The sequence below is a fragment of the Pelobates fuscus genome, chromosome 4 (assembly GCF_036172605.1).
Source record: "Pelobates fuscus isolate aPelFus1 chromosome 4, aPelFus1.pri, whole genome shotgun sequence".
Taxonomy (NCBI): Eukaryota; Metazoa; Chordata; class Amphibia; order Anura; family Pelobatidae; genus Pelobates; species Pelobates fuscus.
The window spans coordinates 225363813-225381606 of record NC_086320.1 but is presented as its reverse complement, the minus strand read 5'-3'; the positions used below and the strand labels follow the sequence as shown (position 1 = coordinate 225381606).

General features: G+C 38.9%; 1 protein-coding gene across 1 annotated transcript in view; it reads left to right on the top strand.

The window, feature by feature from the left end:
• SDHA (succinate dehydrogenase complex flavoprotein subunit A) overlaps positions 1 to 17377 on the top strand; it is a 31490-nt gene extending 14113 nt beyond the window's left edge. The window contains exons 6-15 of the mRNA XM_063451917.1: positions 1109 to 1257; positions 1741 to 1865; positions 2369 to 2537; positions 3045 to 3240; positions 3766 to 3937; positions 10239 to 10357; positions 13511 to 13622; positions 15478 to 15608; positions 16080 to 16190; positions 17137 to 17377. Of these exons, the coding sequence (XP_063307987.1) occupies positions 1109 to 1257; positions 1741 to 1865; positions 2369 to 2537; positions 3045 to 3240; positions 3766 to 3937; positions 10239 to 10357; positions 13511 to 13622; positions 15478 to 15608; positions 16080 to 16190; positions 17137 to 17223 (1371 nt within the window). The 3' untranslated portion in view covers positions 17224 to 17377. The remainder of the gene's footprint in view (positions 1 to 1108; positions 1258 to 1740; positions 1866 to 2368; positions 2538 to 3044; positions 3241 to 3765; positions 3938 to 10238; positions 10358 to 13510; positions 13623 to 15477; positions 15609 to 16079; positions 16191 to 17136) is intronic.
• Positions 17378 to 17794: the final 417 nt, after the last annotated feature.

The window sequence follows — 17794 nt, the reverse complement described above, 5'->3', positions numbered from 1 at the left end:
CATAGATCTCCTACTTGCATACAGTTAAGCAGGAGGAAGGCAAACCACAGAGCACACACATTACAAACCACCAGCACACACAACACATTACAAATGGCTGGCGCACTCTTTACACAGCCAGCACACACTATGGAGGGCAAAGGATATTGGACACTGATGAATATATGCTCCAAATGTTCACATATTCTGAATAGAAAAACTGAGGCAAAAGAAGTTGTGTCTATAGAGGAGTTGGACAATTTTCCAGATTTTATTTATTTTGCTTCACTTTTTCCATTTTGATTTACTTCACTAAACTTTGCGCTTAGGGAATAACCCTGTCAGAGCTCAAAGCAGGGGCCTCAATCTAAAATTATTTTGTGTGTTAGGACAAATAAATTGAGTCACCCCTTTTGTCCCTTGGACAGTTTTTATTTATTTATATATATATTTATTTATTACATTTCCACACAACTCAAGGTTATTTACTAAAGTGTGAATTTAAGGCCAGTTCTGACATTTTGACTTTAAATTTGAAATTCACTTTGAGCGTTCACAGTAGTGAATAACCCTGAATTGTCAAACACCTTAGAGAGAGAAAAAAAACAGACTTGCTGAGGAATATTTGAGGAAACATATTCACGAGACCCTGAGAAAACAAAACAGGCAGGTTAGAGAGAATCCATAGAATAGAGAGGCAATGAACACAGAAGTTGTCTTAAAGGGTGAATGTGAGATTGTTTTAGAGAGTGAAAAGGAGACTATTGGGGAAAAAAGGGATTAAAGTATAATTGATAGGAAGAATGGAAGCATGGAGAAGGCACTTAGGGTGGCAATAATCCCTGCATTATGCACCCAGATGGTTATGCTTTCTGTTAATTAGTCTCTCCATACTTTGTTTATTGAATAATCCCTGCATTAACCATGAGTATAGGGTTGAGGTTGATAAAATGAGTGTAGTAGGTATAAAGTGTAATAGATTATATATTGTGTTCAGAAAATAGAAAATCCTGTGTCAAAGAGCTCACAAAATTAAAATACCCATTTCAAACTTAATATATATATATATATATATATATATTAGATTTTTTTTTTTTTTAAATATATATTTATTTAATTTCTCTTCTAGTCTTTGAGATATGACACCAGCTACTTTGTAGAGTATTTTGCCCTGGACCTTCTAATGGAAAATGGGGAGTGCCGCGGTGTGATTGCTCTGTGCATGGAAGATGGATCCATTCATAGGTTTAGAGCAAAGAACACTGTTATTGCTACTGGGTGAGCGATAAATATCTGTATATATTGCATGAGTGATTTAGAACTTTAATACCTGCATCTGCCTCTAGTAGACCGTATGGATTACCTGCATATGTAGAGATCAAAATTAGAATTGGAAAGATTTAAAGATTATTTATTTACCTATATATACACACACACACTTTTGGTTGTATTTAGTTTGCATGCTACGGTGTTCTGGCACAGCCAGCATAAATAATGCAAATTTCTTTACCCCTCATGTTACTCTGAAGTATACTTGCAAATTGGGCATACGCAAACAAATACACCCTTCTATAGCTCTTTCCAAGCAAATTGAGAAGCATGCCAGGATAATTATGCTAATATTCACTAGAGTTTACTGGGACTGGTCGGAGTAATAGTCACTGTTTCTGTGTAGCATGTTGGTGGAATATTTATTTTCATTTATGAAAAACTGTTAAAACTCCATTTCAATTGCTGATTATCACTCCCTCCCTCTCCCAGTGGATATGGACGTACATACTTCAGTTGTACTTCTGCTCACACATGTACAGGTGATGGAACAGCCATGGTCACAAGAGCTGGTCTTCCTTGCCAAGACATGGAATTTGTACAGTTCCATCCAACAGGTAACGTCCGTTTGAAATGTAAGGTTGTGTTGAAAACTTGCTTTGTCTTTGTTCTTAATGCTCCAAATGAGTGTATTATCCAGTGAATATACAAAGACGTATATGCCCCTTACTAATTTTTATTGCGTGAAAGATTAAAAACATTATGTGATTAACTCCATCAGGTCACCAGACCTCACTGTATGTGATGTGTTAACATTCTACAAAGGCAAGATGATTTTGGTATTTGTACTGCTTTCCTTTAACTGCTAAAATTCCTGCTGGCACTGGGGAGAGCCAGATATCATTTTGCTAAGACACATGGGCATCCGTTAACTGCTTCTAAATAATTGTGCTTGGGACGGCAGGTTTATGTTGAAGTGGTAATGATACGGGCAAACTTTTATTTGAACTTAAAAATAAAAATCTTTGAAAATTCATGAAATGTTTCTATCGAACCATTGACACTAAAATAGTAATTATGTTAGAAACCATTGGACTAAACACTTTGTGCTATATTACAGGTATCTATGGGGCAGGTTGCCTGATTACAGAAGGCTGCCGTGGTGAGGGAGGAATCCTTATAAACAGTGAAGGTGAACGGTTTATGGAAAGATACGCCCCGGTAGCCAAAGACCTGGCTTCTCGTGATGTTGTATCCCGATCTATGACCATAGAATTACGTGAAGGAAGGTGTGTACTATGAATAACACTGATATTCTACTGGCCCATCTCCCAACACTATATTATACCTTTTGAGGAGACTATTTCTACCAAATGTATGGGAATCGTATTGGAATAAAAACATCTGTCACTTTTGAATATATCATTAAGATAAGATCTTTATTAAACACTAATTTACTGCATTGGAATTTCATTGAAATTCCAACACTAAATCAAAAGATATATTAAGACAAAATAGAGGGACTACTTTTGTCTTAAGCGAAGTGCTTAATTAGACAAAACTTGAGAAAGGTGGAGCTCCTCCTTTTAATTTTGCCATTTTACAGCAATCCTCTCTAGCGATGTGGCCAAAGATCTTTTCTTTGTGTTTTGTGTGGGAAGTACTCGGCAATGCTTCAGTTATTTTTTTGCCTCTGCAGTTTAAGGGGGCATGTCATGAGCCAAAGTATAGTTCACTATTCAGCAAACCTGCCTTCATTCTGCTCAGTTATCCCCCTAACTTTTATTTATTTGCAGAGGATGTGGGCCAGACAAAGACCATGTGTACCTTCAGCTTCACCACCTTCCACCCCAGCAGTTGGCCTCCCGCCTTCCAGGGATCTCTGAAACAGCTATGATCTTTGCAGGAGTTGATGTCACTAAGGAGCCTATTCCCGTCCTTCCAACAGTCCATTATAATATGGGCGGTGTCCCAACCAATTACAAAGGCCAGGTACAATAATTTGTTATGGATAAATTACACAGTGCAAAGACATTTCCTGTGGTATACCTCGATCGTATTAGGTCCTGGTCAGACTAGAAGTGGTGAATTTGATTTGGTGTTGTGGTGACTATTCTTTCGAGTTACACAACCTACACCTATTTGCAGATGTGGGGAGATTATGGTATCCCTTTCCCCTCTAAACTGCTCAAACAGCAAGTACATGGAATACATTGAGAGAGGTAATAATAACAGAGAGACAAAGAGTGCAAAAACAACATGGCTCTGAAAAAGCAAGAGCTCTTATTACATAGGGTCCGAGAGAAGCCAATGTCAGAGCATTTTTAAATACTGAAGGGGCTGAGGAGAAAGAGCATGGCTGCTCAGGCACATCAAATTAGATGTACAATCAATACACATGCTTTAAGAAGGAAAAAGTAACTTTTTTTATTTTATTTTTTTTATGAGAAATTAAAATGTGACAGCTGTCCTTTAAGAAATGTATCAAATGTGTGCATTTATGTGTTTTATTACCAGGCTCTTATCCACGTTGATGGTGAAGACAGAGTGGTACCAGGTCTCTATGCATGTGGTGAAGCTGCATCAGCCTCTGTGCATGGTGCCAACAGACTTGGTGCCAACTCTCTCCTGGACTTGGTTGTCTTTGGTCGTGCTTGTGCGCTTAGCATTGCAGAATCATGTAAACCTGGTAAGTTTGTGTTTGGCTTTATAGAAGCATTTTATCTCTTCTGCTTTCCTAAACCTTTTTTCATATTCTACAACTGTACATAGAATACTGCACACTTTCATGGCATCTTTGTAAAAGCCATAATTTTAGTTAAAGGGGAACTGTTTCTTCCCAGGTGTATTAATGTTAGGTGAACTAATACTTATATTTAACCAATAAACAAAATTAATAAATGTAGAAATCCACACTTTTTTCCTGTAACTGGGTGCTTCCACCTTGGCTCCCTGTTGATCATTGTTGTAAGCTTTGTCCTTTGCACCTGGCAGTCCCAAGGAGAAATGAAACAATGTTTCTAGTTCTCTTCATTTGCAATGTTTGTACTGTGCTTGCTTAGCCTTGTCTGAACTGGATGTTTGCTAAATCTTAAAGGGACACTATAGTTACCTGAACAAATTTAGCTTAATGAAGCAGTTTTGGTGTATAGAACATGCCCCTGCAGCCTCACTGCTCAATCCTCTGCCATTTAGGAGTAAAATCCCTTTGTTTATGAACCCTAGTCACACCTCCCTGCATGTGACTTGCACAGCCTTCCATAAACACTTCCTGTAAAGAGAGCCCTATTTAGGCTTTCTTTATTGCAAGTTCTGTTTAATTATGATTTTCTTATCCCCTGCTATGTTAATAGCTTGCTAGACCCTGCAAGAGCCTCCTGTATGTGATTAAAGTTCAATTTAGAGATTGAGATACAATTATTTAAGGTAAATTACATCTGTTTGAAAGTGAAACCAGTTTTTTTTTCATGCAGGCTCTGTCAATCATAGCCAGGGGAGGTGTGGCTAGGGCTGCATAAACTGAAACAAAGTGATTTAACTCCTAAATGACTGAATTGAGCAGTGAAATTGCAGGGGAATGATCTATAACTAAAACTGCTTTATTTAGCTAAAGTAATTTAGGTGACTCTAGTGTTCCTTTAAATATAAACTTAAAAAGAAAATAGAGCATCTCATGAAAAAAAGGGTTAACACGTTATATATGATTTTAATGTTTTATTAAATTTTCCCAGAGAAGTGACTGTTCCCCTTTAATATCTAGTTAGTATAAATGGCGATAGATGTAAATAAAGTGTTAGCTGACAAGGCCTTATTACCAGCAACATCAATTACATTTTAAAGTAGGATGCCAGTGATTTTCAACATACTATGTCTCGTTCAGTGCATATTGCTAACATGTACTTCCTGTCTCATCATTCTGTCCATGCTCTTCCCCATTCTCTTTGTGCTGTGCTTGTCCTGTATGACTTGTAGCCGCTTAAATCTCCTTATTCTTATTTAAAGCCAGTTTCCCACCATTCTTGTGTCCACCTGCTTCCATATATTTTTCTTTGAGACCTTGCAAGAACAGTCTGCTTATAGCATGAGCAAAGTCCAGGGCAGTGATTGGCAGCTAAAGGGGACTTGTCACTTCTCTTGAACTATTACTGTTATACTATTTTATCCATACATTTAACAAATATGTATCTGAGAGGTGTGGGAAAAAAAATAGAAATCTACACTTAGAAATAGAAATCCTGCAACAGAGTCCCCTCATCTTGGCTCTCTGTCCTTCATTGTTAAAGGCTTTGTACTTTGCATCTGGCAGTTGGCATAGAGAAAGAGTGCAGAAAACAGTTGAAATTATCATTATTATGATCTTATTCCACAGTGCTTTACGATATTATAAAGGACAATTACAAAATCGTCCCCGAAACAATAGGTTGATGAGGACCCTGCTCAATGAACTTACAGTCTCGAGGAGTTGGTGTATGTAAACACAATAGGTAGGGCATCAAGGAGGATAGCAACCAAACTATTTGGGAAAGTAGCAGAACTGGAAGTTGAGCGAGGAGTGTGGCCCTTTAAGAGTGACCATAAAACAGATTTGTGAGATAGAAGTTACTCTGGGAGGCCATAAGCTTCTCTGTAGAGATGGGTTTTGTAACAGATCACCTGGCACCCCGACTGGGTACCTCCGTTGAAGGATGCTCCTAGCGCTTCCTGAGGGCTCCAAGCACTCCAGCCGACACCATAACCACCCTAGACTCCTTCAGAGAGCAAGACAGTAACAAGCTGTTACAAGAGCTTAGTAGTGATATAGCAAGAGAGTATGACTAGCATCGCAATCCCTTGTAGCAGATTCCCCCAATAAGAGACGGCACTCCAAATTGAGGGTGAAGTAGAACTTTAATCCAACACTCTGCTTTTATGCACATTTTACACACATAGTACTGCCCACAGGGTTTTGCAGAACAACCAATCAATACGTACATTACACTCCGACACTCCCAACAATTACACACAAAATCCTCCCCTCTGCCTGTGATATAATTACTGAACACAATGGGCTAACGTAATTATCACAGGCAGAAAAATACACAATTTTACACAATATTCATAACTTTAAAAGTATACATCACATTCACTTACATTTTCAGAATCAGCATACTCCAAATACAAACATATGTCAAAATCATACAAATTGGTCCAGTGGTTCAAAAGTTAGTTGGAAATCCCTTTTTGACCAACTGCAAGCATGGCTTGGGTGTGGTAAGCTAATTATCTCCAGCATACAGAAAATATCTCCATTTACAACAACAGTCAAAACACATAAAAATACATAATTCCTATCATACTGAACAGAACCCCCACATTCAGCTTGGATCTGAGCGCTCAATCTATCCGAATTGCGCTCAGATCCCACGAACAGAATAAAATCGCCATGGGGTTTAAGTTTAACAAGGGCCATACACAGTCCAATAGAAGTCCATAAGCCCTAAATGCTGTTTTTAAAGTGCCCAATCTCCCAGGGGCCATAGTCCCAAAGCACGAGGCTGGCAATCAGTCCCCTCCAAAAAAACAGTGGCAAGGCCACTAGGGGGAGAGTCTGATGGGAGTTAGCAAGTTGTTCCAAGGGAACAGGGCCGTCTGCAGGAATTCCTGCCATCGCAAGTTAGCAGCAAGGGTGCGAGCAGCGGACAGGAGGAGGTTAGTGGCAGAGAGGAGAGACTGAGAAGGGCTTTGCCTACGAATTGGTGAAGAAATGTATCGGGCTAAAGTTGTTTAGAACTTTATAGATTAAAGGGACTCTATAGTCACCATATAAAAGCAAGAAAGACAGGTCCCCCAGCCTTCATTCTTGCTTTTATATGTACTTTCATTCATTAAAAAAAAATTTCGAGGTGTTTTTATATTAAAAACTTACCTCCGTTCCAGCGCCGAGCTCCCCGCTAGGCCGCGCCCCCTTTTTCGTCAAAATGACGAAATCGCGGGGCCCACAGAGAAGCGTCATAGCGATGTGGTGCGCATGCGCGGCTTCGCGCTGCACCAATCGCGTTCTTCATAGAGCGGTATTGAATGCCGCCCCATGAAGAACCTGAGCGCTTTACCGCGCATGTGCGTGGAATGCGCGTTCGCGAGCTGAGCTGTCTGACTGACAGCTCAGCTCGCTTTCTAAAATGATCAATAAGGGGGGGGACCTACTGTCCCCCCCCCCCGGCCCCCACCCCTGTGCGGCGGGTGGGGGCCCTAAAATTATCAATGAGGGGGGGGACCTACTGTCCCCCTCCCGGCCCCCACCCCCTCCCGGCGAGTGGGGGCCCTAAAATTATCGATAAGGGGGGGGACCTACTGCCCCCCCCCCCGGCCCCCACCCCTGAGCGGCGGGTGGGGGCCCTAAAATTATCAATAAGGTGGGGGGGACCTATGTTCCCCCCCGGCCCCCACCCCTGAGCGGTGGGTGGGGGCCCTAAATACAAAGGGGGGGGGGGCCCTAGTTAACCCTTCCCCCCCAAAAAAAAAATATATCTCCCTACCTACCCCCCTCACCCTAAAAATAATGAGGGGGGACCATTAACTAAAAACCTGTAAAAAAGAAAAAATGAGATAAAATCAACTTACCATTCAATGTTTTCTTTCTTATAAATCTTCTTTCTTCAGCCCCCAAAAAGGCCAAATAAAAATCCATAATAACCGACGCAATTAAAAAAAAAAAAAAAAAAAAAAAGCGCAAAAAAAATAATCCATCTTCACCCATGGAGGGCTCCGCACAGACTGAGCTCCGCAGGGCGGGGAAGGCTTATAAAGCCTTGCCCCGCCCTGCAATTAGGCTAAGAACACTCTGATTGGTGGGTTTAAGCCAATCAGAGTGCTCTTTGTCATTTTACAAGCGTGGGAAAGTTCTTTGGAATTTTCCCACGCTTGTAAAATGACAGAGCACTGTGATTGGATGGATTTCAAGCCAGCCAATCACGGTGCACAGAGCAAACCCATCCAATCACAGTGCTCTTTGTCATTTTACAAGCGTGGGAAAATTCCAAAGAACTTTCCCACGCTTGTAAAATGACAAAGAGCACTCTGATTGGTTTAAACCCACCAATCAGAGTGTTCTTAGCCTAATTGCAGGGCGGGGCAAGGCTTTATAAGCCTTCCCCACCCTGCGAGCTCAGTCTGTGCGGAGCCCTCCATGGGTGAAGATGGATTATTTTTTTTGCGCTCGTTTTTTTTTTTCTTTTTTTTTTTTTTTTTTTTTTTAAATTGCGTCGGTTATTATGGATTTTTATTTGCCCTTTTTTGGGGCTGAAGAAAGAAGATTTTAGAAGAAATCTTTTTTTACAGGTTTTTAGTTAATGTTCCCCCCCCCTCATTATTTTTAGGGTGAGGGGGGTAGGTAGGGAGATAAGTTTTTTTTTTTTTTGGGGGGGGGGAAGGGGGTTAACTAGGGTCCCCACCCCCTTTGTATTTAGGGCCCCCACCCACCGCTCAGGGGTGGGGGCCGGGGGGGACAATAGGTCCCCCCCTTATTGATAATTTTAGGGCCCCCACCCGCCGCACAGGGTGGGGGCTGGGGGGGGGGGAAGGAGAGTAGGTCTCCCCCCCCCCCCCTTCAACCACTATTGTGGACGCCCACAGCAGTGCTGACAGGCTATCAGCACACAAAGCGCGTTCACAGTGCTTTGTGTGCTGATAGCCCGTCTGATGTATTCACCCAGAATGCATCGGACGAGAGGCCTTTTTAGGGCCTCTGAACTCGGAAGTCCCTCTGGTGGCCGTCTGATTGACTGCAACAAGAGGTGTTCCAAGCTTTCAATGTAAACACTGCATTTTCTCAGAAAATACAGTGTTACAAGAAAAAGGCTCCGGGTAGCTGTAGCACTCACCTGAACAACCTCATTAAGCTGAAGTTGTTCAGGTGACTATAGTGTCCCTTTAATATTTTGAATTGACTCCTATAGGGTACAGGAAGTCAGTGTAAGGATTGACAGAGGCGCAAGGTGCAAGAGAGGAGAGTAATAAGAGTCTGGCAGCAGCATACATTACAGATTGTAGCAAGGCAGTACAGCTTCTGCAAAGACCAATTAGGAGAGCATTCCTATATTTACAAGGAGCGATGTCCGGAGTCCATACTGGACAAAATCTTTGAGTGCTGGAGGAAGCTGGTTCTCAAGCAGTCCATGTCTACTTCACAAGACTCACTCACCTGGGGGCTCTCCACGACGGCCTTGGGTCCGGCCAGTGGTTTTGGGCTCAAAGATGGCGCAAGAGTGAGGTGCCTGCGTTGAAACTGAGCACTCATCGAGCAGACAGAGGGATTCCTAGCAGATGACACTTGGTGTATCTGGACACATAGTGTCAATGGAAGCTCACAGATTATCTCAGGAAGGAGGTAGCCAGATGCGACCCACTATCATCTCACCACGCAAGTGAAATATTCCGTAAGCAGCCAAGCCACAGAGACGGAGGGCAAAGCAACTCCTGGACATACCAAAGTGTTCCAACCTGCTGACACCTGCTGTTTGCGTTTAGGTTCTTACACCTAATGCCATTTCTGCCACCATGCTTTCCTGATGCTAAGCCTTCATGTTTATTTATCAGTTTCCAAGCCTGTATTCTCCATGTCTTCTTTATCCTTCATGCTTTTCTTTAGTTATATTCTTAGACATAATATAACACGTGTGCAGTTTATTTTATAAAAAGTGCCGTGTTTTCGACACCATACCTTTTTGTATGAATCATTAATCTTACCTTTTGTGTCACATTACCCCACTCGCTCTAGCATGTAAGCTCATTGAGCAGGGCCCTCAATCCCTCTGTTCCTGTGTGCCCAACTCGTCTGGTTACAAATACGTGTCTGTTAGTCCACCCATTGTACAGTGCTACGGAACTTGTTGGCGCTTTATAAATAATAATAACCACCATTTTACTACTGAATGTTGTTACCAGCCTGTGTTTTCCACTATGCAATAAATAAATAATGATTTGTACTACTTGTTTCTTATTTTTCTTTTTAGGTGAGCCCATACCATCTATTAAACCTAATGCTGGAGAGGAATCTGTTGCAAATCTTGACAAATTACGCTTTGCTAATGGAAGTACAAGAACATCAGAACTAAGAATCAGTATGCAGAAGGTATAGCTCTTTTACTGCCCCATTACTCTGTATAGATCATGCCCCCTGCAATCTCACTGCTTGATTATCTGCCATTTAGGATTTAACCCCTTAAGGACCAAACTTCTGGAATAAAAGGGAATCATGACATGTCACACACGTCATGTGTCCTTAAGGGGTTAAATCACTTTGTTTATGCTGTCCTAGTCACACCTTCCTGCATGTGACTTACACAGCCTTATTAAACACTTCCTGTATAGAGAAATCTAATGTTTATCATTCCTTGGTTCCAAATTCTGTTTAATTTAAAATCTCTTATCTCCTACTGTTAATAGTTTGCCAGACCTTGTAGGGGCTTCCTGTATGTAATTAAAGTTAAATTTACAGAGCAAGAAATAAAACCTTTTCATGTAAGTTGCATCTGATTTTTTTTTTTTTTAACTCCTAAATTGCAGATAATTGAGCAGTGAAACTACAAAGGCATGGTCTATACACAAAAAATGCTTCATTAACCCCTTAAGACCGCAGGACGTACTATGCCGTCCTTATTTTGGTGGCTCTAAAAGCCGCAGGACGGCATAGTACGTCCTGCGATCTTATGTACTTACCCGGTCGCCGGCGATCCCACGCCGGCGATCGCGGTGTGGGGGACTTACCTGGGAGCCCAGGGAGTCCCCCTGCGTCCTCTTCAGCCGCCCAGGGCCATGTGATCGCGAGGTCCTTGCGAGGACCCCGCGATCACATGGACGGCATAGCCGTCCAAGGCATTGCCAGCAGGGGGAGTGCCTGTAATGACAGGTACTCCCCCTGCTGTCTGAAAAAAAAAAAAAAAATGTTAAAACAGTGTAAAAATAAATTATATATACTTAGATCATATATATATTTATTATATATATGATCTAAGTATATATATATACACACATATACACACATACACATAAATATGCATACACTGTCTACATGTATTTTAATATTAATATATACATAATTATATATATATATATTAATATCAAAATACACGTACAATGATATTGATTAAATATATATATAATTTTCATTATATATATATTTATATATAATAAAAAATAAATAAATATATAAATACGTTAAAAAAATAAATAAAAAAATAATAAAAAAAATAGATAAAAAATATATAAACATGCGTAATTTCGTTCTAACTGTATTTTAAAATTAATATATATATATTGATATCAAAATACATGTAGAACGAAATAATATATATATCTATATACATAAGTATATACGTATATATCACTATGTATATACCTATATATAAATAAAAATAATAAAAAAAATTATATACATATATATACACACATATATATATATATATATACACACATATATATATAATAATTCTACGCATATATTTATGTAATAATTTTACATAATTAGGTCATTTTATTAATTACAATTTGCAGGACCTGCCTGCCAACCCAGGCCAAAAGTTCAGGGAATTACATTGTCTAGCACTATATTTAACTCTGTAACTTTCCAAGACACCATGAAACCTGTACATGGGGGGTACTGTTTTACTCGGAAGACTTCGCTGAACACAAATATTAGTGTTTCAAAACAGTAAAATATATTACAACGACGATATCGTCAGTGACAGTGACATTTTTTGCATTTTTCACACACAAATGGCACTTACACTGACGATATAATTGTTGTGATACGTTTTACTGTTTTGAAACACTAATATTTGTGTTCAGCGAAGTCTCCTGAGTATAACAGTACCCCTCATGTACAGGTTTTATGGTGTTTTCAAAAGTTACAGAGTCAAATATAAGGTTTGCGTTTCATTTTTTTCACATTAAAATTCGCCAGGTTGCCTTTGAGACCGTATGGTAGCCCAGGAATGAAAATTATCCCCATGATGGCATACCATTTGCAATAGTAGACAACCCAGGGTATTGCAAATAGGGTATGTTCAGTTTTTTTAGTAGCCACTTAGTCACAAACACTGGCCAAAATTTGCGTTCAAATTCGTTTTTTGCATTTTCAAATATTAACACTAACTTTTGGTGTTTGTGACCAAGTGGCTACTAAAAAAGACTGGACATACTCAATTTGCAATACCTTAGGTTGTCTACTTTTGCAAATGGTATGCCATCATGGGGGTAATTCTTATTTCTGGGCTACCATATGGTCTCAAAGGCAACGTAACCAATCTGGCGAATTTCAATGTAAAAAAACTGAAATATGTAACACGCTATATTTGACCCTGTAACTTCCCAAAACACCATAAAACCTGTACATAGGGGGTACTGTTTTACACGCGAGACATCGCTGAATACAAATATGTGTATTGTATTGCAGTAAAAGCAAACAGTATTATGACATTCACAGTTAGAATGTCACGTAGAACTAAAAAAATTTAAAAAATTCTTATTTTCTCCCATTTTTTTAAATATTTTTTTCATATTAAATTATGTTCCATACCTAAATATTTGATGTTAAACGAAAGCCCAGTTTCCCCTGAATAAAATGATATATAATAATGGGGGGTGCATTTAATATGAAAGAGGTGAATTATGGTTGGACAGACATATAGCGCAAATGCCAGGTTTTGTTTACGTTTTTTTGGATCACAACTTGTACATTTGGCTGCGGTCTTAAGGGGTTAAACTAAAATTGTTTTGGTGACTATGGTGTCCCTTTAAAGAGTTACTTCAAGCATGACTTAAGTGATTTTAAGTGGTCATGGTACCTAGAGTCTGTTCCGAAAGAGTTTGCCTCATTACCAGGGTACCCTTTAAGTTGTATTGAACATTACCAGACATCCATCTAAGGAAACCGTTTAAGTAGTTTTCTAGGTCCACTTTGTCCTTGTAATTGTGCTTTATGTATGGCTTATATGAAGTATGCATCCAATAATGAAAAAAGGTATTCAATTCAAATTCATAAAACAATCCGTTTAATGTACATCAAATTTTTTTTAGTGGATAGAAATACATGTATTCGCAATATTTGGATAACTTTGTAAATAAGTGTAAAAAAAATAAAATACAAACCTAAATCAGCTACTGTAAGCTGGCAGATTAGAGTGTACTCATATTTCAGTTTAGGGCTTTTGTTTGAAGCAGATAATGTGATTTTTTTTATAGCTTTTGTTTACTGGTTCCAATTTTTTTTCCATGTATTTAACAGACAATGCAGACCCATGCTGCTGTGTTCCGAACTGGACCGGTGTTAAAGGAAGGATGTGAGAAACTAAGTGCCATCAATTCTACCATGGATGACCTGAAAACATTTGACAGGGGTAGCTATTTGTGCTGTTTAGAGCTTTGCTTTTCTGTTTCCTTCAAATGCACCAGATATGTGTCGTCCAGTTGATCTCTTTGGTATTGCACAAACCCATTTTACTTGTGTCAATTCAAATTCCTGAAATATTTCTGTTGACTGTGTTGGATTTTCACTCATGGCAGCTGTAACACCAGTCAAAAATATGCTAAGACAAAGTAGAGACTGTTTTGACTTTTTGCTATGCTTGACAAAACTGGACAAAAGGCAAACCTACCTTTTTTGTCAAGTTTTGTCATTTCCCCCAGCATTCCTTAATTCCTCTCGAGGCAGTAGTCCTGAAGCATAGGTATCTAAAAAAAAATACAATAACAGAATATAATAAATCCAATAAAACAAAATACATGGTGCAAATCATAAATTTGGTGAAAATTGGATGTATGAAAAAGGTGTACATTGTTACTCACAATCTTCAGAGCCAGTTGGGTCTGGTCCTAATTATGTAACAGCTGGTGTCTTAAGCGTTCCACCACACCTCTCTGTAATATAAACTCCACTTTATGTGATCCTAAAATGAATGAGAGATAACAGTAGTGTAGATTGTAACACAATATGAATGTGCTGAAGAATAACACTCACGTGGGATAGATCCTATTGTATCTGTTTTGTGTTACTAGGAGTAACTTCCTTGTAGTGAAAAGGACTTGACTGCAAGACGGAGAGTCCAAGTAGATTGGCTTTATTATATATAAACTGAAATATAAAAACCAATGAATATAATGAAAATAAATAAGATCATGCCTGTAGTGGCTCTATATGTGATACACGTTTCGCTGCTTCATTGCAGTTTCTTCAATCAGCGTTTTGTCCAGTCCTTGTGGCTTCATTTTTTTAAAAGTCCCTCCGTGATGTCTGTTAATTGTAGGAACACCCCACAATGCGAGCATCAATCTGTGCGTATTCTTCTTTGATGTGAATTACCACACCCACAGAGGGACGTGGCAACCAATCAAATTGGCCAGTTAAGATTGTTCCGTCATTCGGAACTATACATATAATACAGTGTCCTACCAAATGTTCAAATATTTAAATATACCGGTAGTTTACCTCAGCAGTGAATAAAGAATATTTTAATGAATGAAATAACAAAAATCTGTTATTTTCCATAATTCATACATAAAATATAAATGAGCCTACCAAAATAAAGTGATATTTCCCTGTTTAAAATAAGAATTTAGTATAAACAATGAAGTATATTGTGTCTTAAATAAAGAGGGGGAAAAAGCCAAAGGAATTGGTTTTCAAATAGGATAAATAGGATGGGAAGGATATAGACCCATTACAAAAACTAAGTTTAAAGTCCACATGAATCTTAGGCGTCTGAACTAAAAATCCTGTGCATTTCAGCTGTACACAATTATTTTCAACAAATGACCGCCTCTCTAATACTTTTGTACATTTTTGTATATTAAAAAAATGTTCTTTTTGGCAAGTATTATGGTGTGAACTGAAGTACACTGGAACACTGTGTTTGTCATGTTCATTGAGAAGGTGTCAGCAATTTTCCTCTACTTGTATGTGTATGGGTCTTATCGTCCTTCCTATATAAAAGAGACCGCAAAGGCTGATCAACCCATAAATTACTTTTTAAATTATTTATTTTTGGATAATGTGGTTACATGCTATAATTTTTTTTTACTTTTTTGTATTGTGTATAGAGGGATAATATATACACAAGTGCTTTTATGTTTGTTTTGGTTTTACAATTTGTTACATATACTTATTTTTTCACTGAAACGGATTTGTGCACATCTATTCTCTGGACATTTGGTTCCTAAGCCATTTAAAATTGGTTACATGTCCATTTATTTTAGGTATTGTTTGGAATAGTGACTTGGTGGAAACACTTGAACTGCAGAACTTGATGTTGTGTGCTCTTCAAACCATTTATGGTGCTGAGGCCAGAAAAGAAAGCCGTGGGGCTCATGCAAGAGAAGACTATAAGGTGAGGTGGTGTATTTTTACATACTGATATGGATAATAGGCAGATGTTGGATTATGCTTACAACGTGCCTTGTTCATTTCATTTTTATTAAACAAAACTTTTTTAAAAAATGCATGTCTCTAATCCAGATAAATAGGGAATTCCCTTACTATGCTGTATATTGCCTATAAGATATATCTCCAGCAAAAAGGGGGAATTGAGGTAGGAAACTTCAGTGAGAGGGCTTTGGGTCCCATCTAAAGTGTGTCATGTAGCTGGCATGGGGCCATCACGATCCTTCTCATGCTCAGTGCTGCCCTGTACCACCACTTTACAACTAGTTATCTTTGCAGGCTGCTGTTTGGACTTTCCCTTGAATAATTATTTAATTACTTTCCTGGAATGTAAAACTATTTTACCGGTGTTTGTATTTTTGATTACCACCAATTGGTTATTGCTTTGCTGGAATGAATACCATATCTCTCTTTTTAGGTAAGGGTTGATGAATATGATTATTCAAAACCACTCCAAGGTCAACAGAATAAACCTACCGAAGAACACTGGAGGAAGCACACTTTAGCTTTTGTTGATAAAAAGGGCAAGGTAGGTACCACACTTTTTGAGCAGGGCAATTAACACCCTCTGTTCCTGTATGTCCAACTTGTCTTGTTGCAAATACTTGTCTGTTAGTCCACAGTGTTTAAGAATTTGTTGGCAATTTATAATTAATAATCATAAATGATATGTTGATGCTTGTTGTTGATCAGACAGACTGTGTAAAATTAAGCTCTGCTAGGTTCTGCACAGTTGAAAGTGGTAAATCTCAAGTGGATTCTAGTTTGAATCACCACCGTGCTGTTCCCCTCATAATAAGCATTGAACTCTGCAGGATTTACACTGAAAGAGATCTTGACATGTTCAGAAAATTAGTAAAAAGTCTATCCAAAAGTGTCTCCATAAGCACTTACTTGGATTTCATGACTGCTTTACTTTCTACATCTCAATTGCTCTTAGACATGTTTCTTGGTTTATGCCAAGTTTAAAGGGGTAATGTAGTGCTTATTATATCATTAGGACGTGGAACAATTCTTTAGTTCTTAGTTAAAATGCTTGGGGCTTTTGAGTGACTTGATCAAAATTAGGTGTCCTAGAGTCACCTGCAGCCTTGCTTTTGCTCAACAATTGTTAAAGAGTAAGCTCCACTTTCACATTAGCAATATCTGTTTCATACAGACTTTAACCCCTTAAGGACACATGACGTGTGTGACACGTCATGATTCCCTTTTATTCCAGAAGTTTGGTCCTTAAGGGGTTAAATGAATACGCTAGATATTTAGTAAAGGTTTGACTTGCATTTTAAATACAATAATAAAACTGGGATTTTAAATAATAAATCTATTTCTATATCTAGGGGTTTATATAGCAGTAGGATTTAATTGTTCGTCAAAATAAATGAACAATTTAAGCAAGTTATTTGTCTATGGACCACATAGTACTTGGTATGTCACAATTCTATACTCTTTATAATGGATTTCTTTGTTATCTTTAGGTTACACTGCAGTACAGACCTGTCATTGACTCAACGTTAAATGAAGAAGACTGCTCATCAGTCCCACCTGCAATCCGTTCTTATTAATTCTCTGGCTTAACATGTTATGCAATGGTTCTTTTGGAAACTTGTAATTTTGCTTCTAGTATTTCTTTGCACATAAAGTTGGTGCTTGGTGACTTTTGAACATCACTTCCACAATACAAGATTAGTATTAAAGTCCATTTGTTTCTCATCCTTATTATTGCTCCTGTTTAAATTGCTATATTCACAGTGTTCAAATGTGTGTTGTATGTGTTTTTAAGACTGTGTGTATATGTTTGTATCAAACCCCCTACCATCAGTGTCCCATGAATAGGGATGGTGGTGGACAGTGTAGGAGGAAGCAGGCAATTGACATGAACTGCATACCTGGTGTCACCCAAAAGCATGTCTGCCCAAAAGGGGGGCGTTCGCCTCAAGAATTGGCAGGCCAGTCTGGGATGAATGCGCACCAGGCTGCCTGCTATTTAAGCAGCCTGGCCTACCAAGGGTGAACCATGCAGGGCCTTAGTGCCCTCTGCTTTCTTTGGGACAGTTTTCAGGTGATCCTAAAATCTAGACTCCAGGAAACAGTCAGGACAGCAAGACAGGACCCTGAAATTGGGACTCTCCCACT